Raw genomic sequence first — 23717 nt, 5'->3', positions numbered from 1 at the left:
CTGAGAATATTATTGTCAGATACCGCCCCCCTCTAATAAATATGGGGATAGGCTCCCACATGCTTGAGTTTTACACTGTTGACTTGTATCATCAGAACAGACAGCAGCCCCCCCTCAAATTAAGATGAGAGGGGTGGCAATCAGGTACCACCACAACCGCATTTTAATCCAGACAAAACCCTGGTTTGGGTCAAATTTAAAACATTTTAAAACGTGACACATACACATACACACATGAGCGGAATTTCAGCATTTTAATCAAAGTTTGAATTCCTCAGAAAACTCTTGCTTCATGCTTTAATCACAGTATGAAAATACATGAGAAAACTTTGAAGCTCCGTGTGTGAACTGCTGGTCCTCGCTAACTCCCCAAAAACGATAACATGACCAATCATGTGTTTGCATTCAGATGTACCAGGTGGGAGATGCAGCTGTAGGTTTCCAATAGGCTGCAACTTAGACTCATCCAAGTTGATGATGACATGTTTGAAACTGTGGTGAAGTGGACTGGTGATCAACCATGAAAACAAAACAGCTGCACCAGCAGCAAACATTGTGACGAGCCTAAGACACATCAGGAGAACTTGTATTAAAGTATAGTGGTCACTGGAGATTGTAAGAATAAATCTGTCGTCACATCAAGAGAAAAAAAATGTGGTAACATCAAGACATAAAAAACATATTGAGAGAAATTGAAATTGAGTACTTGTTAACCACTTTTCCTGTAATATTTAGATTCTTGCCCTAGAAATTTAAACTTCTTTTCTAAAATGATTTTCCTTGAAATCTCCAGTTTCCCCTAAAACTTCACTGTGGATCCATAACTAATCTCTCTATATCAAAATAAAACTGCAGCTTCAAATAGCTGACATCTTGCATAAAAGTATAAAACATTCAATTTGACATATTTACATTTTAAATTGTTTTTGTGTCACAATGGATGAAGCTTTTGATAACTTTATTGAAAAATATGCACCAACATATTATGAGGCGGTGACCTTAACTGAAGAAGGCCAGTTAGATCTGAAACATCACTACACTAAGTGAACCGGTGAGCTTATTATTATTATTTTGTTCATATTCGCGGAAAACAACAAGGGACTTTCATGGCCTGTCATCATGGACATTTGTCTTTGTAAAGTCAGAGAAACATAGAAACATAAAAAAAAAACAACTCAAAAGCTCCGATATGAATCTGCTTAAACCTGAAAAACTAAGAAGGTGAGAGAACTGCACTGAACTGAGCTTGGGACAAAGAGAGGAACTACTCAGTGTGAAACTGAGGAAATAGCAAAGTTACATAGATTTATAATAATAATGGATTATTTTAAAATAAATGTCTTCAGAACGTAATTTGATTGACCTCTGGAAAGAGCAATGATGTGCCAAGTTTTGAATTTCAGCTTTAAGATTCTTATTCCTGTCTCACCCACTCAAACCAGGTTGACATTTTGCTGCAAAATCCCTTAACTCCTGTGTTATCAACACAATTAAGGGATTCTCTTGTGGGAGTTCAACAATAGTGAACTCACAAATTAGTCCCATAAACTATTGCAATTAGCTCCTAATGATCCTGAACTGCTCCGTAACAGAGAAACATCTGTGCTACAAGTGTGTAAATACATCCACTGTGCAGTTACTTCTACAGCACCAAGCTAACAGTTGGTGCTAGTAAATGCTTATCAAGCTATGTAGAGCTACTTACTACACTTTCTTTGATTTGTAATTGAATGAAATGAAAAATAAAGGACTGATCTAGAGAAAACAGGATGATGATCAGACAGCTGTTACGACAGACTGTGCTAACACAGCTGGAGTGTCAGCCATCATCACTGTGCCTTAACAGCATAATATTTGTTCTGTGACCAGAGTTCACTCTGTATTTTACTTTGAAGGATAATAACCATGTTTTAAGTAACAGAGAAAACATTTTCAGTGAATACCAACTTTCGTACAAAATATCAAACAAATAAAACCACTGTAGAAATGTTTAGACCAAAGCCTTTCCTTGTGTTTGTCAGGTGTTACAGCTGCTGAAGATGATATATGACAGTACCGTGTCATACACCATCTGTCATGTATGACACTGGATTCAGTCTGAACTCAGCTGGAACTTTTTGCTGATGTTCCACGTGCTCCTCATGACATGGACGACAGCTGCCGACCCAAAGACAATCCACAGAAACCATCACTGATCAAACCTGGGGTCACCACAAACTGTGTGGTTGGACACGGAGCGGTGTCCTGTTGGAGGCCTGTTCAGTCACTCTGTAATAAAAGCGGCCTCACTGTTGCAGTGCACCTTTTGTCCACCTGGCGGGCACTGTCCCCTGACTGTGTGGAAACAAACCACAATTGTCCTTCAAGACTGAGAGAGACTCACTCTCAACCCGTCTTTAGTGTCCACCCTGAGCTGGCCTCGCCGGTCAGTCAATCTGTCTGTCTGTGACTTGCAGGAGGTCAGGGGTCAGAGGTGACAGAGAGGGGCTGTCAGCGGTAGACCGACAGACTTCTCACAGTGCAGAGGTCACGCAGTAGCCGCCTGATTCGCTGTTTGAGCTGCGGCAGACGGGACAAAGGGTCGGGAGGCTCCAGCTCGCCCGAGTGGTCCAACCAGGACTCTAACACTGGAGAGAGAGACAGAGAGATTCAGTTTGTATATTACCAAGCAGCTGAGACTGTGTTAAAGGGGTATTTCAACACTTTGGCAAATTCTCCTATTGCCATAATCCATCTATAGTCTTAGCAGTAGGTTCATTACCTTTAATTGTCAGTGCAAGCTGTTTTTAGATCAGCGGAGCAGAGACGCGAGCTGCTCAGCTAACGCTACAGTGGCACATGGAATTTCCACGTTTCCCTCATCAAACTAAATACACAATCCAACAACTCCAAAACGCTCTCGTGGAGAAGTTGTGACCTACACAATCGGCAGGCTATGAAATAATAACATATAATTATGTAACATTATGACACATGAAGCAAATACTCAGAACTACTTGCGCTTTTGAAGTCACTCTGCTGAAGGTGCGTTCACACCGGACCTTTTATTTTTGTCGCTGGCGACAAGTTTACATATTAAGTCAATGCAAACGAGCGACTGAATGATTAATTGTTGGACTGAGTATTTGATGAGTTTGATGAGGGAAAGGCGGAAATACCACGCGCCGTGCAGAGCTCACGTCTCTGCTCCACTGATCTAAAAACAGCTTGCACCAACAATTTAAGGTAATGAACCTACTCCTAAGACTATAGGGATTATGGCAATAGGCAAATTAGCTAAAATGTTGAAATATCCCTTTAAGTAATTACGGGGTGTCCCCGACTGAGAATTTTCATAGTCAAATCTGATTGGTCAGATTTAGCCTTTAGTCGACTAATTGTCGCATCATGTTGTTTTTTTCCCTCATTGATTCATGATCTCGTTTGCACCTTTTTCACATAGGGCCAGGTAGGTTTGGATAGCTTTGTTCCCTTAATAAATGAAATCATCATTTAAAAACTGCATTTTTATATTTACTGAGGATATCTTTGTCTGCAAGTTTACACTCCTCACACCTGTGCAATGTCCAGAAATCACTTCAAGTATTTGGTTTTTATACTTATTTATTTTAACTTATTGTATTTGTGTTATTAAGAGAACAATGCTTGTAATGTTGTTCTGCTTTACATCTCTGATATTGTTCTGAACGACAAATAAATCTGAATCTGAAAGATCAACAGATATCAGGAGAGTCCAACTCGTGACTATAACACTCGCCCTGCTAGAATGGTACAGACAAAAATGTGGCTCCTCCCATGTTTTTCAGTGTTACTAAAGAAATGTGTGTGTGTGTGTGTGTGTGTGTGTGTGTTACCGTCAAGCTCTCGCTCGATCAGGTCCATCCTGGCACTGATCTGGTGGTGCAGAGACTCAATGTGCTCCAGCAGGTTCAGCTGACACTCGGCCACGGACGCTGGACGAGGCTCGGGCGTGTGCGTCAGAGCGTGCGCGTGTCCCTCGTAGTCCACGTGCGTGTGCTTCTCTGTTTTTATGCTGGTGTCGGCGTGTGCGTCTGTGTGCATCGCAGCATTCCTGCCATCGTCTGTGGTGGTGTCGGTCACTGGTGTGTCGAAGGCTTCAGGTTTAATTTCCTACACAAACACAGATTCACTGTTTTAGTGAAGACAAGGAGGATTGAATGCGAGTGTGTGCGCCTGTGTGTGTGTGGGTTTCATGTTAACATGACTCCCTCTGTGAAGCTGCCCTCTGTGCTCACACTCATAGAGCACTAGGAGGTAAAAATAGTCCCACATTTACCACAACGAGACTCAAACTGGTTGTCAGGGGTCTCGTAGCAACAGCAGGCGCCTGTTTAACGCTGTGAATAAAAAGCGCATTTCTTAAATGTCTCTGTGCTTCTCTGAGCTCAGCTGGTCTGAACATCACATCCCTCCATCCATCATCTGCGCTTCACATGGTCACAGTTTTAATTCAGAGGAAGTGAGCTGATTAAGGCAGACCACGGGTGTAGAGGTGAGGGGACGCCGTCCGCCCACTTTTATCAGCAATGTTATAAAAAAAATAATACTACAAAACCATTAAAGCAATAGACAAAATATCTGACGACTTGCCTGACATGCCAATTTAAAGGATAATTACCGTTTATTACCATCTGGACCTTATTTCTAGCATAAAATACGATCATTTACTCACCCAGATAACTTTGGTGTCATTACAAGTTGTTACGACGAAATTAGATCCAGCCGAGAGCCACGTATATCACTATAATGCGAGTTCACGGGGCAGCACAATGCAGCCTCTAAATAACACATTATCTGCCGCGAAACTCGTTCATTTCACCAATATTTAGTTCTGATACACTAGTGCTATTCCCCTCTGAGCCCGTGGTGGCATGTTATCAACATCCGGGGTCTGTAGGTTGACCTACTGACCTCTGACCTGGATGATGTCATCTCCGACCGCCGCGTGGCGTGGCTTGTTGCTACCACTAATGCTACGGTTCGTTTCTGCGTGTTTCCAACTTGTCAGAACAAAATGAGCAGCTGGATGAAGTTCAGCTTCCACAGGCTTCCTCTCCTCAACCTGGACTCACTAAAGCTCCGGCTAGTTGAGATAAAAATGGACCTGAATGCCGAAGTGGAATGATTATTATCAGAATGAGCCGGGCAGCGGTCGGAGATGACATCATCCAGGTCAGAGGTCAGTAGGTCAACCTACAGACCCTGGATGTTGATAACAGCTAACCCCGGACTCAGAGGGGAACAGCACTAGCCTATCAGAACTAAATATTGGTGAAATGAACGAGTTTCGTGGCAGATAATGTGTTATTTAGAGGCTACATCGTGCTGCCCCGTGTTCTCACATTATAGTGATATACGCGGCTCTCGGCTGGATCTAATTTCGTCGTAACGACTTGTAATGACACCAAAGTTATCTGGGTGAGTAAATGATCGTATTTTATGCTAGAAATAAGGTCCAGATGGTAAAAAACGGTAATTATCCTTTAAGACTGCCATCACTGCGATCATGTTCTTTACATGTTTACAATCCATCTATAAAGTTTAGGGATGTCAAATAATATCTGATAATGAACATGTTTAATATTTGCGACTAGAAATCCTGTAGTGTGTGGGTTGCTCCGAGGGGAGTCGAGCACGCAGTGTGTATCTCTACGTCCACCGGATTAAAATGGAGGCTCTGCCTTTTATTTACCTGTTGCCATGGTGACTTGCAGTATCGGGGCCAGAGCGCACGGCCTCCAACTCACGCTGTAACGCATACAGCCCACATTCCCGCCGTCTCCATGACTTTTTCCATAGTCGTTTTGTTTTTTCAGACAGTAAACGGACGAAAACAACCACCATTGCGTCTTCCTGTTTGTCCGCCATGTTTGTTTACACTGAAGTCACGTTTGACCACGTGAGATTTGAAATATTGAGTGTGAAGAACCTGATACTCGCTGAAGAATCGGTTAGTGTGTGTGGTGTGCTCCGTAGTGCACACCACACACACTATAAGATCAGAATCCGATTGGTCAGATTTTGCCTTTACTCGACTAAACATCGAATCACGTTGTTTTTTCCCTCATTGATTCATGATCACATTTGCATCTGTTGCATCTGACAGATTAAACAGCCGATATATCATGAGTTATTGGCACAAAGAACTTCTATGTAAAGTCAGATGTTCAGCAGCAGTGAACTCCCCCTTACAGTCAGAATGGTACCATCTTTCTTTCATAATCACATTTTGCAACTGAACGACAAGGTGGATCTATTTCTTGTGTGTCCTGTTTGTGAGGTTCCTTCTGTTTGGTTTCCTTATAATATAAGGAAAGCGAATAGAAGGAATATCAGCTCAGAGAGCGTGTGATCTGTCACCTGGAGGACTGAGTGCTGAGCTGAGGCGGACTCTGATTTATAATTTTGGGTTTGATGTGATACTAAACGTTGATGCAGTCTGAAGATAACCATGTCAGAGTTGGGAGATAAAGGCAACAGGCTGTTTTTTTTACCTTCAGTTCGCAATCGTGTTCCTGCTTCACTGCTACCGTTTGCGTTTCCTTCTCTCTCTCCTCTGCTTTTTCCCATGATGCTCCAGGCTTCTGGTAGCAGTGCTCGCTGCTGACGTAACAGGCGGCAGGGTCTCCTCTCGGGCTCGATGTCAGTCTTGGCCCCTCTTCCCGTCTCCATGGCAACTTCCACAGCTGCAGGTCCGGGTGGGATGGGAAGCTGTGCAGACAAAAAGACACACACACACACACACACACACACACACAGACAGACAGACAACCGACTGAGAACAGGGCTGTGTGGATTATAACACGTAGAGTCTGAGACCATGGTTAACTGTACTCACTGTAGGAGGCTGATTTTGAGCTGCAGCCCACTCAGGACCTGACTGAGACCGTGTATGTGCGACAGCAGGCAGCTGGTGTGTGTGATCTTGGAGGAGTTGATCTCAGAGTAGTTCTCCTTCACACATGACAGGCCAAACATGTGACCAGAGATCAGGAAGTCAGGCTCTGACAGGAAACGCTGGGCCTGCCTCCAACCTGGACATCATAAATAAAAATACACTATACATGAACACTGGTGATACACAGAGCCATGCTGACCCTTTTTCATACTTTCTCTCGCAAGAGTACATGTGAGATTTTGACTGGTCCAGATGTTCATTGTAATAATGCTAACGAGGCGCGTGTTGATTGGCCGCAAGAAAGACAGAGCCTTACTGCATACTATACTGCTAGTACGTACTGATTTGGTCAAAATGCAGTATGTAGTATGCAGTATGCAAACAAAAGCAAAATCTGCAGTGTGCAAAAAATTCCCGGATTCGGAAAATATCTCCAGTATCTGACCATCTGACCAGTCTACATTAAATAATCATATTTATTTTGATAGACTCAAGTAGGAAACTCAACCAGAGCTGTCTTGTCTTGTCTTTTCTATTTCAATTGTAGTTATTGTTTTGTCAGTTATGTTGTGAGTTATTCTACCTTTAAAACATGCATGCATTGATGCATTGTTGTGTGTGTTGTGTAAGTGTGTATTCTTTTTTTGCCACCATGTAATCTGATGCTAAACAGAAGCTAACAGGGATCTTAATAAACGAGAATGATGATGATGATTGATGACAGTGGTGAATAAAGCTGCAACTGTGTCAAACACCGTGCACAGGTCCTGCTCATGCCAGCGGCAGCACGTCTGATAGGCTGGTTCATCTACAGAGTGAAGGACACGCACTATGGACACACACAAACACACACACACACACACACACACACACACACACACACAGAGGGCCTCACGTAGGAGTGGTGGAGTAAACACACAACCTAAAGATTAGCATTTTAGCATGCTATTGCTAACTCTCACAAATGGACTGACCTTGTGCAGATACTCTGTGAGAAACTAAAGAAGTTGATGGTGGTGCAGGACGAACAGTCTGAGGCTTTAAAGCTTCAGTTGGTAACAATTATTCAGTCATATTTGCTGGAACTGTCACTATATTCTGATGGTCAGACATTAAATGAGTAATTTAGGACAAAACCCAACTCCTCTGGCTCCACCTACAGCCTGGAATCGTATTTGCCAAAATCCACTGCGACCGAGGATTCTCCTCCAGTCAGGTAGAGGGAGCAGGAGGAGCAGCCAATCGCCGCTCCTACACGTCGTGCTATGGATACGGTACATCTTCTGTGGGTGCGTTCATGGCTACTTTGTGTGTGTCTGTGTGTGTGTGGGGCGCTTGGCAGAGGTTCATAAAGGGACCTGACGGAGTATTGTCTTGAAATTTCCGACCAAGTCGCGGAGTTTACTTTCACTTTCGTCAACTTACCAACTGGAGCTTTAAGGAGGAAGTATGCAGTATTTGTAGCTGAACTATGCTACATCTTAATACTACACCTTAATTAAACAGCTTCAGAGTAGTTGTGAGGGTTTAATAGATGGCTTAACTTGTTACCAGGGAGAATGGAGGCTCTCATTCTTTCATGTGCGTGCATTTTATAATATTTTGTTTATGACACATTAAACTACACAAATATAAACATCTTAACATCGTATATCGTTATGTACCGCAATTTTGATTGATTTCTTGCTGGCTTCGTTGTAAACAAATGCACATGGCCGAGATAAGAGGAGGGTTAGCAAAACAGCGGAAAAGCGACCAGACCTCCCTCTTTAAGGGATGCACTGATCTGGCTGTATCACGATTATTATGCATTAATTAATTTCACTAGACTATTAATGTGTAAAATCAAATATAGTTAAAATATACATTACTAATTATAAAATATTTTAAATATCTATTAAAATATGACCAATTATTAATCCGCCAGGGGAAGTGTCATCGATACCAAATGTTTAAGTAGAATTCAATGCTACGTTAGGTAAATGGACCAGTATCTGTGCATTTACCTTTACTTTGCCATCTGCCAACATGGTTCATACATGATCTTTTTTTTTTGAAAGTGACATACTGTAAGTGACATAAGGAATCTTTGCGATCAATTAATTGTGGCATTTAATACCGCGATTAATTGTGAAAACAAGTAATTGTGACATCCCTAGTCTCAATGCCAATTCCGATACCTGGGCATAGCGTATCCGCCCGATACCCGATAATGATCCAATCCCACTGTTGAATTAATAAACTGTACACCTTGCCATGTGGAAGACAGTGAAGGCTGGACTCTAACATTACTTTCTAACTTTGTAAAACGTTGCTGCTCTGTGTTTGTTGTCTACAGGCATGCTGCACATTGCTGCTGACACGTGATGTAGCACGCCTCACAAACATGGAATTGAAGTGAATCGATCGGGGTCATGGACCCGGCGTCAGCCCCATTATCCAATACCCAATCCAGAGGTCTGCAAATGTGCAGCTCCTTTAAATGTATTCAGCTATAAACATGTCTGATTTGTGGTGAAATATCTGATGAGGGAGTAACGGGTCACAGCGGTAAATGTGAGGTAGAACTCACGACAGATTCTTACCTATTCATGAACACCGCACACAAACAACACATCAAACACAGAGTAGTGCGTCGTACCTGCAGTGTGTCTGCAGTAGTAGCAGATGTAGTTATGTGGGACGTTGTCTTCATATAAACCCATACAGGTGCCGTGCTGCCAACACAGACAAGACTCACACTACACACACACACACACACACACACACACAAACATCTGATTAGGAGAAATGATGACAAAGCCCAGAAAATATCTTGTATAATAATATCTCTATACATGTGTGTGTGCAAGTGTGTGTGTTTAGGTTACCTGGATCATGAAGTCATTCTCCTCGTCCACCTCACACACACACCTCACCACTTCGCACTCCTCTGTCTCCATAGCAACAGGCCAGGAGGGCGTGTCCTCTCCACTCTCGGCTGTTAATGTGGACCAGTCGCTGCCGTCGTCAACTGAGAGCAAAGTCACGACAAACCTTCATATTCAGTGTCAACAAACCAAACGTCTGCATTCCAACATGAAGAGGAAGTTCTATGCAGCTTTTGTGTGTGTGTGTGTGTGTGTGTGTATTCCCACCTTGTGTTTGTGAGTCCTGTTGTCCAGTGGTCAGTTTCAGAGTTATTGGGGGTCTGTCTGAGCTCTCATCATCACTGCCACAGAGTCCTGAGAAGTCGATGGATACGACACAGTGAGAACATGAGGTAAAGATACTGTTTGAGGTGAAAGGGACACATGGACGTCGGTGATCTAAAAACAACAGGTCGGCAACTGTAGTTTCTTTGAGTTTCTCACCCGACTGATTTTTCTTCTTCTTCTTCTTCTTTTTCTTCTTCTTTAGTTTGACCCTCAGGAAGTTCTTCCTGTCCTTTCTGCTCTGTCCTCCAGTTTTCTCCCTCCCACCATCCACCATCACCTCTGTTCAGACAGCAGGTCAGACGGGTCAGATAGAGTAAAGCTGAACGATTGCTTGAAGGAATATTTCAACATTTTTGCAAATTCCAAATTCCAAAATTGCCATAATACCTACAGTCTTAGGAGTAGGTTTGTTACCTTTAATTGTCGAGCCTACTCCTAAAACTATAGGAATTATGGCAATGGGCGAATTTACCAAAATGTTGAAATATCCCTTTAACCTCAATATTAACCACATTTAAGCCTGAATCAAGGACCTGTGTTTGGACAAAGATGTTTGTGTCTTGAAATATCAAAGTTGTGTCAGATATCATTAGTTGCGTTTCCATCCACCTTTTTTTATTCGCATTTTCAAAAATTGCGAATAAATACTTGGATGGAAACGCCGTAAATTCGAAAAAAGGCAGTAAATGCGCATAAAAGTTTTTACGCTTTGGAGGGGGGGGGGTGGATTTGTCAGCGTATCGATAAAAGGAAAATGCAACTTTTTGTTATGGAAAGGTTATGAGAATTGAGTCAGAGTTTGTGGGTGAAGTGCTGCTGGAGGACAAAGTCCTTCACCCGCTGACGTTCAAACAAATGGAGAACGACGCCCCGGTCTCCCAGCTCTCCTCTCTGCACCGCAACACAAACGCGCTCCGTAACCGTAATCTTTTGTTCATGACGGTTAAGACTACACAAACACACACGTAACATCATATGTTATGTAACGTTATCCACCGCTCCATTTATTGATTTTTCACCAGCTTCATATGTAAACAGATGTACATGGGCGAGAGGAGCATAACCAAAACAGCAGAAAAGCGAGCAGACTGTCACAGTTTCCTACTGTCTGTCTGTGTAAATATCTCATGTTACAACATGAAAACCTGCAGCTTATATTCAAGTGCAGCCTATAGGCTATATGTATTTTCTTTTAAAATTTAGCTGGTGCGGATTATATACAGGTGTGTCTAGTCTGGAAAGTAAGTAAATTGTCCATGATGTTGAGTGTCAGCTGAGTGTCAACTGTTGTCATGGATACATTCACGCTCTCTTATGACGTAATCTCACGGCGCACTCCTCCTCTCCCAATAATCGCAAAACAATAACGAATGGAAACGGGCATAATTTTGCATTAGCTTTTTGCGCATTTTCACAAAATCCGCTCTTAATTCGATACATTTGGATGGAAACCCAGTTATTGTATTTATTAAAATACTGTGTGTGTGTGTGTGTCTGTGTGTCTGTGTGTTCTGGTTGTTTCAGTTTTTATACCTCCATGTGTACCTGTCCTTTCTGTTCTCATAGTGCTGTGCTCCTGGTCGTCACGGTGACAGCTTGTATTTTGGTTCTCATTCTTCCTGTCTGACGCAAAGTCAGCTCCCTCTGAAGATGACCGCTTCCTCCTGCAACAACCTCAGTGTCAGTGTTGAGCTCAGCTTTCTACACAGTTTCTATACTCTGGGATTGGGAACCATCGACCTACCTCGGCGACTCCTGCTCGCCACCCTGCTCGCCAAGCTCCTGGTCCGAGTGGTAGTACTTGATGTGGTAGTGGAGCAGACTGGCCTTCCTGAACGACTTGGAGCAGCCTGCTGTGGGACACTTGAAGGGGTTGTGGTCCAACTCGATGGACAGGATGGGGGGAGGCTGGTTCTTTATCACTCTGTACACTGAGACAGGGACAGAGCATGTGTTTTCTTAGGGCGCAGTGTGTTGAGCCCTCTAGGCCGCCGTTCTTCCTGATTCAAAGCATCACTTTCCATTTGATACTCTATGTCACATTATCAAACCAACACACACAGCTGCAGGGGCTTAGTTGATGTTGTGGATGTGAGTGCATTTTAAATCTTGGCACTATAATATTATTAGATACATTTCTCTACAACAATAAACTCCTATAGATTGTGTAGTGTGCATGTGAGGTGAATGTGAAGCATGATGTTTTGTATTGTGTGCAGTTTGTGTGGTGTATGTGATTTCACTTACGTGGTTCTCTGCTGAACTTGTGTGTGGTGGGCAGGTGGGCTTGACGCTCCAACAGGAGTTCTGAGAGCCAAGACAAAAACTGAAGTTGTTACAGGAACACTATCACACATCGGTTAGAGTCGTTTTTTTAACCAAAGACTATTTTTGTTTGGTTGTTTAATGTTTTTATTTTGAGAAACTACACTGGCAGTATCTGAAATGCTCCGTTTACCTCTGTCAATGTGGGTGGGGTTAGGAACAGCTGGTTGTGTGGAGTCAGCTGCGATTGGCTGACTCTCAGCCCCACTGCTTCTACCTGGGGGAAGAGCAGTTAAAGGGATATTTCAACATTTTGGCAAATTAGCCTATTGCTATAATCCCTATAGTTTTAGCAGTATGTTCATTACCTTTAATTGTCGGTGCAAGGTGTTTTTAGATCGGCGGGGAATAGACATGAGGTGCACAGTATTTCCATGTTTCTCTCATCAAACTCATCAAATACACAACCCAACAACTCCAAAACGCTCTGGTGGACAAGTTGTGACCTGCACATTCACCAACGTTGGAACGTTACGAGACGGAGTCGTTTTCGAGGCAAATGTGTAACCGGAACTACATTCCAGACACGGCTGCTGGGCGGAGTGATTTCAAAAGCAAGTACTTCTGAGTATTTGCTTCATGTGTTGTAATGTTACATAATTCTACGTTATTATTTCATAGCGTGGTGAATGTGCAGGTCACAACTTGTGACAAAAGTGTTTTGGAGTTGCTGGATTGTGTATTTAGTTTGATATGGGAAACGTAGAAACACCATGAGCCTCCATTGTGTTAGCTGAGCAGCTCACGGCTCTGCTCCGCCGATCTAAAAATAGCTTGCCTTGCACCGACAATTAAAGGTAATGAACCTACTGCTAAGACTATAGGGATTGTGGCAATAGGCGAATTTGCCAAAATGTTGAAATATCCCTTTAATTAATATCATCAACATGACAGTAGACAATGAACATGGTCCAGGTGTCTGTCTGGAGTAGGCTGACAAAGCATACAACGTCACCATAGGCGACCTTACCTACGTTTCAACCCTTTCAATTGAAGCCGCCAGGGGGCCCCCAACTGCCCGCCAAGTGTAAAAGAAAGTATAAACAACTAGAAAAAGCATTTCCAAGAATGGAAATGGTGTGACTGCTGACAGCAACTGAACGCTGTTGCAGAATTAGCAAATAGTGCAAGCTGTGATCACCATACAAATGTTTGACCAAGGTCAGAATCGAACCCACATCCTCATGGTTATTAGACTTCCACTCTGCCTCTAGGCCACAGTGCACACACAGTTGCAGAGACTGTTGTCTGTTAATGATCTGCACACTGTCAACATCAAGAAAGCTTGAGAGTCAAGCTTGAATGACTTAGAATGAAAATGTCTGTGAATTTCAGGCTGAGCACTAACCATATGGCCACAGAGAACCTGAGTTACAATGAGCTTTATACTATGAGGAATCAAAGACTGTCCAATGACAGCTGAATAATTGGAATCAAAAGTCAAGCAATGAAGTGAAAAGACTGAGGCAGGAATCGAACCCATGACCATATGATCACTAAACCTTTACTCTGCCACTCGGCTACAGAGAGCACACTGCTTTCAAACCTGTTGTCATTCATTGTAATGTGATGATGTGCTGCAAACTGGTACGAGTAATCAAGGAGATAACAAACACCTGTAACCAATTGAAGGCGGGGGAGGAGAGCAGAATTCAACATAACATAACAAGAGTTCTTCCCTTGGATTCGTACCAGTGACCTTAGGGTTGGCAAACATCCACCCTAACCCCTACACTACAGTGGAGTTGTGAAGAAGAGAGGTTGAGACTTTGATGAATGTGAGATTTTTTGTGAAAAAGTTAAATATTTTAAAAAGTATAAATAGTTAAAAAGAGAAAAGTAATGCCGATAAAGTTCAAAAAAAGCTGCACGTTTTGATATATGAATTGTTGAAATAGCACAAAGTATGAAGGACTAGAAGAAGACCGTAAAAAGGCGGAAGAAAATGGCCAAACAGAAGAACAATAGTGTGACTGCTTCAGCAGTCACACTAATAATTCATCACCGAGGCAACGCCGCACAACTACAGTAGAAAGCTAACGTCTCCACCAACAGACAATGACACCTGAAGAATTATTTAAGAGAGATGTTTTCCTTCAACTAGTGGATATAGGACTAGTGGATATAGGACGAATCTACGTCTGTTTGTCCTCTCCTGTATGCTGTCCATGGTGCTGAAATGACACGGTGCACTCTGCTTTCATTACTTTTTTTGCCAATTTAAATTCAGAGTATTGTTAAAGTTTATAGTATTTGATTGTGTTAAGCTGCCTATTCATGGCTGAAATGCAGGTAATGATTTTGCTTTTTTTTTTTAAAAAACAACTTCAATCTTCGTTTTTTCTGCTGATTCCTGGTTTCTTGGCCTGATAATGATTTTAACACTTCATCACAATGTATCATTTTACACAGGTATGTGTGTCCCTGGGATGCATGGATAGTGCGTTTACTGCGTCCTTTCAGCTTTTAATGAAGTATTGAAACGGGCGCCCAGAGCGCTTCGGGTTGAAATCTGTTTAACTTTTAGAACAGCGCTGCGCTCGTCAATGTCACTTTTCCCCACACTGACCAATCAGAATCATACGTTACCGACAGCAACACAACCGGAGACGTGGCTCGGTTTATATCATGACCCACTCTTGTATTGAAGGTAGGCCGACCTCAGAGTCCATGTCAAAAGCTGCTGCTAATGCTGTTGTGTATTTCTGACACTCGTTGTAGTGTTTACATTAAACAAGGCAGGGACACGGACGTGTCAGAGGACTCGTTTTGGAGTCGAGGGAGTGCTAAGCGCTGGGAAAGCAGCGCTGAGAGCGCTGTCAGCGCTAAAAACACGTTTGGTGGACATGGCCCCTTAAAGGAGAATTCCGGTCATTTTCTAAGTAATGCTCTACAGCTCCAGGTGCTACCATAGGAAAAGACCCGAGAAAAATATGTGCAGCCCAGACCTAGCTCTCCTCCTGCTAGCTGCGCAACATTGCAGTTATTTTTCTCGGGTCTTTCCCTATTATTTTTACTACTATTACTACTATATGGTAGCATTCGGGACTTAGAGCTGTAGAGCGTTATTTAGAAAATGATGGGAATTCTTCTTCAAGGGCACCTATGATGCATTTCATTAATACTTATGAAGCATCAATTAATGTGTCAGAAGTTTTCATTTTTAAACAAAAGTTCAGTAAAATGAGAGTTGTCTGCCTTACTGTCATCTGTTTTCTTCTTTGCTGGTAGATGGGAGGATGAGGCCTCTGCCTTTCTCTTCCTCTCCCCGTCCTCCTCATCAGCTCCTTCATTCTCCTCTGATGTGACCTTCTCCTCCGCCTCTTCTTCCTTCTTATCCTCTTCCTCTCTTTCTCCACCATCCTCCTCCTCGCTCTCCCCTTCCTCCCATCCCTCACTTCCGACCGCGCTTTTCTCAGATCTGGACTTCTTTTTACACACACACACACGAAGAAGAAGAAAACACTCTGAGAATCAAACGATCAGTGACTGGTGAAGCCAAACTGGTGAGGACCAATGAGAAGTGGGTATTTCTTACTTCCTGGAAAGGTTTGACCTTGGTGGGCTTCACAGTCCGAACCACGCCGTCATAGAAACGCACTGTGTAGGATTCTGACACACACACACAAAGTTTTCTTAAAGGGATAGTTCGACATTTTGGTAAATTGGCCCATTGCCATAATCCCTATAGTCATAGCAGTAGGTTCGTTACCTTTAATTGTCGGTGCAAGCTATTTTTAGAACGGCGGAGCAGAGCCGCGAGCTGCTCAGAGCTACGGAGGCTCATGGGATTTCTTGGTTTCCCTCATCAAACTCATCAAATACACAATCCAACAACTCCACAACGCTCTGGTGGACAAGTTGTGAGCTGCACATTCACCACGCTATGAGATAATAACACAACGTTACCAGACAGAGTTGTTTTAGAGGTAAATTCATGCAAAACCGCTGATGCACGTTGCCTTCAGGGACAGTTTTTCAGCAAGCAGTCTCTGTATTTCCCTCGTAATCAACTCTGTATCGTAACGTTCCGTTATTATCTCATAGCGTGGTGAAAGTGCAGCTCACAACTTGTCCACCAAGTGGACTTGTGGACTTGTTTTGGAATTGTTGGATTGAGTTTGATGAGGGAAACCAAGAAATTCCATGAGCCTCTGTAGCGTAGCTCTGAGCAGCTCACGGCTTGGCTTTGCCGTTCTAAAAATGCACCGACAATTAAAGGTAACAAACTTACTCCCAAGACTATAGGGATTATGGCAATGGGCCAATTTGCCAAAATGTTGAACTATCCCTTTAAACATATGATCTGATTCTAAGACAAGATTTAAATCTCCAGCTCAGTTCAAGCCATTTAATCACCAGTACAAACACTTGAGTCTAAACCACAAAAATATTCAATTTACAATGAAAGAAATCAGAGGACAAAACCGCATTTTGCTGCTTTAAAAAAATAAAACAATTATCAAAACAGATTTTCTGTCAAACAACTGTTTAAGCACTAATGTACAGTGACATACAGTAACTCCACACTGAAACTCACCATCCTTGTTAACCCTGAGGATTTTGGCCGGGTAGAAACGACAGTCTGTCCAACAGGCCAGAACCTTTGTGCCTGAAACAAACATCTGAGAGAGAGAAGAAAAATCAAGTCCAGCAGAGAGACCAGAGAAGAGGAGCACAGACCTGGAAACCAGGATCAGGATAAAGAACATCTGAAACAACACACACGGTCAGTGGATCATACCGGTTGTGAGCGAGGGGGATTCAGGCCCTGCCTCCTCAGACTGACTCGCTCCATTGGTCGAAGGTACGGCGAGCTCCACTGAAACCATTCATCGTGTCTACGGCTCCATTGACGGTAATGGATAAGGACCCTCTCTTTTTTGTAGTCGATCTTTTCAATCGTGGCTGTGTACCTGACAGGACAGAAATGTACCCCACAATGAGATATCATCAAATATTAAAGGTCAACTCAACACAAAAATTTTGAATTTCAAGGTTCAGTTTGTTCAGAAAAAGCTACAGTTTTAAATGTCAGAATGAATCAGTTACTGGGGTTTGTTTGGTACTACACGGGCGTGTTAGTGTAAAGTCCAGACCAATTCTTGTGTCGATCTCTGGCTTCCAGCTGTGCTCCGACCTTGAAAGTGATTCCTGGCCTTTCAGGAGGAGTCTTCATCTGCAGAGAGAGAGTAAGATGGTAAGCAATAGGGCTGATCAATTAAGTGTATTTTCATCGTTATCACCATATGAACATGCTCTATAAACACATTGCAAAGGGTTATCTAGAATGTGATAAGTAAGGAGAGGAGGCAGGAGAGGGTTAAATTCACTGACTGAGTAATTTATCTTCTTAGGGTCTTGATGGCTGCAAGTAAAAAGGCCATCACAAAATGCTGGCTCCAGAAAAAATGCCCCTACCACAGATATTTTTGTAAAGCAACTGCATGTCCTAGACCTAGAGCAAATGACTTACTCAATCCGGTTCCAGAAAGATCTGGCTGAAAAACGTTGGCAGAAATGGCATGCTTATTTGGCCAATGAGTGAGACTGTTGTTGATATTCTGCCTTTTGGATATAGACCACCTGGACCTTTCAGTGTTTTTGTCTTTTTGTTTTACCTTTTGTATTAAAAGATGAAAATTATCTACAAATAAAGAGTTTTAAAAAAGACTAAGGAACTGCATGGTTAATATACACACTTACAAATGTTCTTATTTATCGCAAGTCAAATCGTCATTGCAATGTTGAAAAGTGTTGTTGCACATTTTGCTCATATCGTGCAGGCCTGGTAAGTAGTTAATAACAATTCATATTTCTTGTCTTTTGTTGTTATTAAGTGTATTTTAGTGTTGCCTTTGACTCCAAAATCTGTTCATTCTTGTGGTTTTCTCAGCAAAATAAAGCGCAATGCATCGTTTTCTCATTCAGAATCAGTTTGCTCCAACTAGCTGTCAGAAACCTACACAGATGACAATGACATACAGCCAAACCCTGATCGAAACACATAATAAATGTGCTCAAACCCAAGAGCACAGGCATTAAGAGCCTGGGACTGTTGTGGGTTCTCCAGTTTTACTTGAAAAATATCTAATTTGCTGGAGTGACTAGTTAACTAATTTAATCAACCAATTGCTGCAGCTCTATCTTCAACAGTGTCTGTTTTTAGACTGTCACATTGATTTAACTGATCACAAATGTGATCCAGATAGAAATACACCATTCTCCTCGTGTGTAGCCTGGTCCAGGATGTGATCAGTCTGCTATTATCAGTTATCAGTATGGCACTTCATTGCGAATACACTCGTATTTCTCTGTACTCTTTGTATGGCTTCAATATTTTTTTGTAGAGTCCACAAACTTTCAAACTAGGGAGCAAACTACAAAGATATGACGGACTGTTGTTTCAAAATAAGTGCTCTTGAAAGAAAGAAAGAAAGAAAGAAAGAAAGAAAGAAAGAAAGAAAGAAAGAAAGAAAGGTCCATAATGACAAACTGCCTTGTGTCAGGTTGCGTCGAACGCACGTAACGTGATGACACCACGTACTGGACGTCTCTGAGAGATAACGGCTGCAGACAGACTAACTTTTTAGTTTAGTTTATCCATGAGTATCCGCGTAGCTCTGCCTGAATCTCAAGAGCTTTCATACCCGACTTAAAACATAAAAACCGAGGCAGATGGCGAGCGAATTAATTAACTCCTCAAAGACATTTCTGACATTTTTTGTATGTGGTCTGTCAGCGTCCTCTGAGAAAGAAGCTGATTGGGAGCAGGCAGCCGACGGCGCCTGTCCAGTCTTGTCACTGGAGGTTTCGACTGTCAGTCGGAAATAAGTCCCGCCTACTCCGGAGCTGCTCAGATATTTGACAGTAGCTAATATGCTAATGCTAACTGTGTTAGCTTCAAAGAGTAGCAAGCAATGGCATGAAGACTAAACAAGAATATGCTTCAAAATAACGCGCCTCTACGCTATAGTTGCACAGGAAAAGAGACAAACAAAGTTTTGAAGTTGTACATTAAGCCTTTCCAGTTAAATTGAGTTGTCTTCTCTCTTCTCACTGTGAATAGATAAGCTAAGACAGCTAAATGTTAGCCTGTGCTCAGTCTGGAAAGTCACAGTGACAGCTGCAAGCGGATTACGGTTTCGTGTTGGCCACTGAGCTGTCATGGAAGTGGAAACCTTTACAAAGCCGTCTCCGCTATTCAAACGTGACAACGAGCGTTAAATGCGCAAACGAGTAACATGAAAGCTTGTTTACCTCTGGCGCTACTCGTACACTGCACTCTTCATCATACTGTGATGACCGCAGCGCGCATGCGCGAATGAAGACGTTCAGCTGGTTGGTGTTTATCTCTAGGATATGTTCTGACTCATCTTAGCAGATGATAGTGGGTTTATAAAGATTTAATCATTTGTACGTACTTATTTTATAAATAGTTAGCAGATGTTTTTATATAGATTAACTATGAATGAATAAAAGACCAATGTGGAAAAACCCCACTGGCACAGGTTCTCATTATTTGGAAATACCGCTGTCATGAATATTACCAATGCATTAATAAATGTTGTAACTTCCATCTGTTGACTAACTGTTTGTTTATTCTCTTGACCTAATGAGTCTATCAAGAAGTCATGTTCCAAACGTCAGAAGACTGAAGACACTACATGTCCCACTGATGACACCTAGAGGCAGCAATGTCTATTACACTGCACTCACTCAAATTGAAAGGACTTCTAAAAACAGTTTGTCCTGAGGGTGGTGGTCAGAGGCCAAAGGGTAGCTGAAGTTTTATGGCTTCATATTGGCCCACTATTTTGGGTATACCCAAAATAATATACATATTAAACAGCCAATCAGCCAAAATCCAGTTGCAGTCCTTACCTCTGACATCAATGCAGACTGCAATAAAGTGTTTGTCACATCTGTTATCATTCCACTTTCCCCTATTCATTATCTCTACACAGGCCTCTTCACCATTCTTATTGTTTGGTTGGTTAGGACTCCAGTTTCTGAACTCAACCTCCTGCCCTGGTTTGTAGAAACATCTGTCTGACAGCGACCACCTCCAGCTGTTCACGTCATCATCATACAGGCCAACCCAGGTTCTCTGGAAACAACATCTTGTCATTGGCTTCAAAGATGACAGTATATGACATTTTAAGACTACTTCTAATTTTCAAAATTGTATCAAAAAAAGAGTTTTAAGAATATCTGGTTCAATCATTTTATTATTACTATTACTTGCTCTATTGCCCATACCTTTGCCTGGTGGACTGATTATTTGTGTACCAACCTGTTTATAACCATTGAACCTTTTCTTGCCTGAGGTCTGCTTTGTGGGTCCATTAACAGTTAGTATCAGTGTATTTCTCTCTGCAGTAAGTCTGCCATGTTCTTTTGCTCATAGACAAAATAGTAGTAAAAGCTATTCCAACTGTAAATAACTTACTAATACAATTATTTCATATATTGCTAGATTTCATGTTGACTAAAGAAAGTTGTTACAATGTTGTATATTTTCCACCAAATCATATTAAAGCAGGGTAATCAATTACTAAATAATATAAGAAATAGCCTACTTAGCCTATCTGATACAGTTATGATCCAAATTTCTCTGAGGCTCTGACGGATTGTCACTAGATGCAAATAAGTAATCTCCCTCTGCTCCTTCATTTGATACATGCAAAGTGTTTATGGAAATAATCCTTTTTACTTTTTTCTCTGTAAGTAATATACCTGTGAATGACAGCTGTTGTTGCTGCTCTGAGCACAACCAGACATAATAGTATCATAAGATACGGTATGGCAGCATGGTTCGGCTCCCTCACAGTCCACTGTAAGGCCAGACTCCAAAGAATGGTGACTACAGCATTGAGGATAGTGGGGAAACAGGACTACGACCACTTCCAGTCCCTCCAGGCAAATACGAGGGAACAGTTGTAAAGGGAGCAAATAGGATCCTGAGCAACCCTTCACACGTCCTCTTTCAAGAGTACCAGCTGCTGCCATCAGGGAGGCGCTATAGAGCCAGCAGGTGTAGGACCAACCGTTTTAAACACTCCTTCATTCCCACCTCCATCTCATTATTAAACAAACAAACTAACACCTCTCGTGGTAGAGGCCCCTCCCTTCCCCCACTAGGGTAGTGGGGAGGCCTACTGCTGCGGATCCACTACCCTAGCCCCCTCCCACCCCACCATCTGACCTCGGTCAGGTGGAGGGGATGGTTCCTGGCACTATTCTGGTAACCCTTCCCCTATGTGGGCAGGGGGGAGGCCGTGGCTGTGGATCCCCTGCCCATCAACCCATCAACTCATTAATCAATCAATCAGTCAATCATATCTATTACATCCGGTTTGCCTGTTCACCTGCTGGCTTTAATTAACATCCCTGGTTCTCTTTTAGTTTTTTAGTATGTTTATTATTTGAACTTGTTTTATGAGTATTTTAAACTATTTATTGCACTCTCCACACTTTCTCTTTTTTTCTGTCTTTTTCTCTCTTGGATATGTGTGCCAGTGTTGCTACTGTAATGTATGGATTGTGTATGTATGTTTCACAAGTACAAAGCAGCTGGATTATGCCCAAGATGAATTTCCCTCCTGGGACAAATAAAGTTTATTTGATTGATTTGATAACCAACTAAAAGACTAAATATAAAACATCATGGATTAACCCACGCTCCAAACACTGACACCTAATTGATTATTCTTTATGATATTATTATTTTTATTCTCCAGAAAAACGAAGTAAAGGATAACCTGCTGGTGGCGTTCTACTGCTCCGCCATCGAGGCTGTGCTGGCGTACTGTATCACAGTTTGGTACGCTGGCTAGTGGCTGCTCAGCTGCAGACCTGAAGGCCCTCCAGAGAATCATAAAGACAGCAGAGGAAATCATAGGCTGTCCTCTGCTTTCTTTGGAGGACATCTCCAACTCCAGATGTCTAAACAGAGCTAGAAACATAACAAAGGACAACACACACCCTGGATGTGAACTGTTCACCCTCCTGGCCTCTGGTGGGCGCTACAGGAACTGGAGGAGCAGAACAAACAGACTCAAAAACACTTTCTTCCCCTGGGTCATCAGAACTGTCACCTATAGCCCCTGTCCCATTTCTCCACACTTGGCTGAGTGTGCTTGGTTACGCACACGCTTTGGTGATGTTTTGCTGGTGGAACGTACATTTGCATATAGTGTGCAAGCACATAATAAGGGGGTCATTCCTATGTTCCCACAGCCCTATGTTCCCACAGCCTTATGTTCCCACATTTCTAACTTTTGTTGTCACTGAAAATGAGGCCCTATGTTCCCACAGCCCTTTGGTCCCACCATTGGTTGGGTTTAGGCAATGAAGAAAGGAGTTGGTTAAGTTTAGTAAAAAGACCCGGTAGAGGCTAGACAGGCCAGATAGAGAGAGTCCAGATAGGTAGAGAGAGTCCAGAGGGAACATAGGGCCTAATTTTGAGAAAAATCTTAGAACTGTGGGGACATAGGGCTGTGGGAACATAGGGCTGTGGGAACATAAGGCTGTGGGAACATAGGCATGGACCCGTATTAAGTGTTCAAGTGCGCGGGGATAGCAACTGGGACATACTTGACAAGTGCAGCCTGTCATCTGAGTGCCATTGTGCACACTACAAGTCCGACACACATACTGTAGCACAGCAACAGTTTTATTAAACAGTGCTACTGGATCACAGTCTCATCTACTCCAAAAGTTTCTCTATGCGCAAGATTGAAATTCTAAGTAAAAAAAAAGAAAGAAAATCACATAACCTTAAAGCAGTAAGCGGAATGTTTGTGTTAATATGTGGTGACGTAGAGACGAGGGCGGGGACTGCTAACTCCATCGGCTGACAGGAAGTTAGCCAAAACCACCGGATCGCTTACTTCTGCTTTAAACAAAGTGTGATGAAATTCACATAAGTTATTATCAATAGAGTTAATTCATAATTATGTCATAACAGGTCAGGAATGATCAGATGTACAAGTAAACGTAGCCTAAAGACAACAAAACTGAATTTGGAAAATATGAGATAAAAGATTATCAAAAGAAAGTCAAATTCATTTTATTGAAATTTATTCAGTGGCATTTCCCAAGTGTGGCTTGTGGCTCCCGGTGACGGCAGACTTCACCAGCTGGTGCATTGTGGGATTTATACTTGGCAAATAGCCTACCGCTCAGATGTGGTCTTAACGTAAATGTGGATAAAGTGCAAATCAAGCGCGCTGCACTTTTGGTCATTTGAGAAATGGGACACACTTGCGCAC

General features: G+C 42.4%; 1 protein-coding gene across 7 annotated transcripts; it reads right to left on the bottom strand.

The window, feature by feature from the left end:
• Positions 1 to 240: 240 nt before the first annotated feature.
• Positions 241 to 19765, bottom strand: LOC146984023 (PHD finger protein 20-like). Of its 7 annotated transcripts, none has more exons than XM_085780828.1 (18): positions 19702 to 19764; positions 17541 to 17620; positions 17186 to 17357; positions 16982 to 17066; positions 15980 to 16053; positions 15645 to 15870; positions 12575 to 12658; positions 12364 to 12423; positions 11861 to 12047; positions 11650 to 11780; positions 10273 to 10395; positions 10057 to 10143; positions 9790 to 9932; positions 9561 to 9660; positions 6860 to 7055; positions 6516 to 6732; positions 3855 to 4131; positions 241 to 2627 (listed from the first exon to the last, which is right to left on the bottom strand). In XM_085780828.1, the coding sequence occupies exons 2-18, from the start codon at positions 17618 to 17620 to the stop codon at positions 2491 to 2493; spliced, it is 2379 nt and encodes a 792-aa protein (XP_085636954.1). In that variant the 5' UTR covers positions 19702 to 19764; the 3' UTR covers positions 241 to 2490. The 7 variants fall into 7 exon arrangements, with proteins under 7 accessions (XP_085636954.1, XP_085636956.1, XP_085636957.1 ...); XM_085780830.1 differs by having other exon boundaries at positions 11662 to 11780; XM_085780831.1 differs by having other exon boundaries at positions 11662 to 11790; positions 11883 to 12047.
• Between the last annotated feature and the right edge of the window lie 3952 nt (positions 19766 to 23717).

The sequence above is a fragment of the Trachurus japonicus genome, chromosome 7 (genome assembly GCF_045865225.1).
Source record: "Trachurus japonicus isolate A0001 chromosome 7, Traja_1.0".
In the NCBI taxonomy this organism is placed as follows: Eukaryota; Metazoa; Chordata; class Actinopteri; order Carangiformes; family Carangidae; genus Trachurus; species Trachurus japonicus.
This window is presented reverse-complemented; position numbering and strand designations above follow the sequence as displayed.

Excerpts from the sequence above, each read along its gene's own strand:
- LOC146984023 (XM_085780828.1), bottom strand. The coding sequence starts at position 17,620 with ATGAAGACTCCTCCTGAAAGGCCAGGAATCACTTTCAAGGTCGGAGCA. Across the intron at positions 12,048-12,363 it reads CAAGTTCAGCAGAGAACCAC|TGTACAGAGTGATAAAGAAC; the intron begins GTAAGTGAAATC and ends TCCCTGTCTCAG. Across the intron at positions 11,781-11,860 it reads GGCGAGCAGGAGTCGCCGAG|GAGGAAGCGGTCATCTTCAG; the intron begins GTAGGTCGATGG and ends AGGTTGTTGCAG.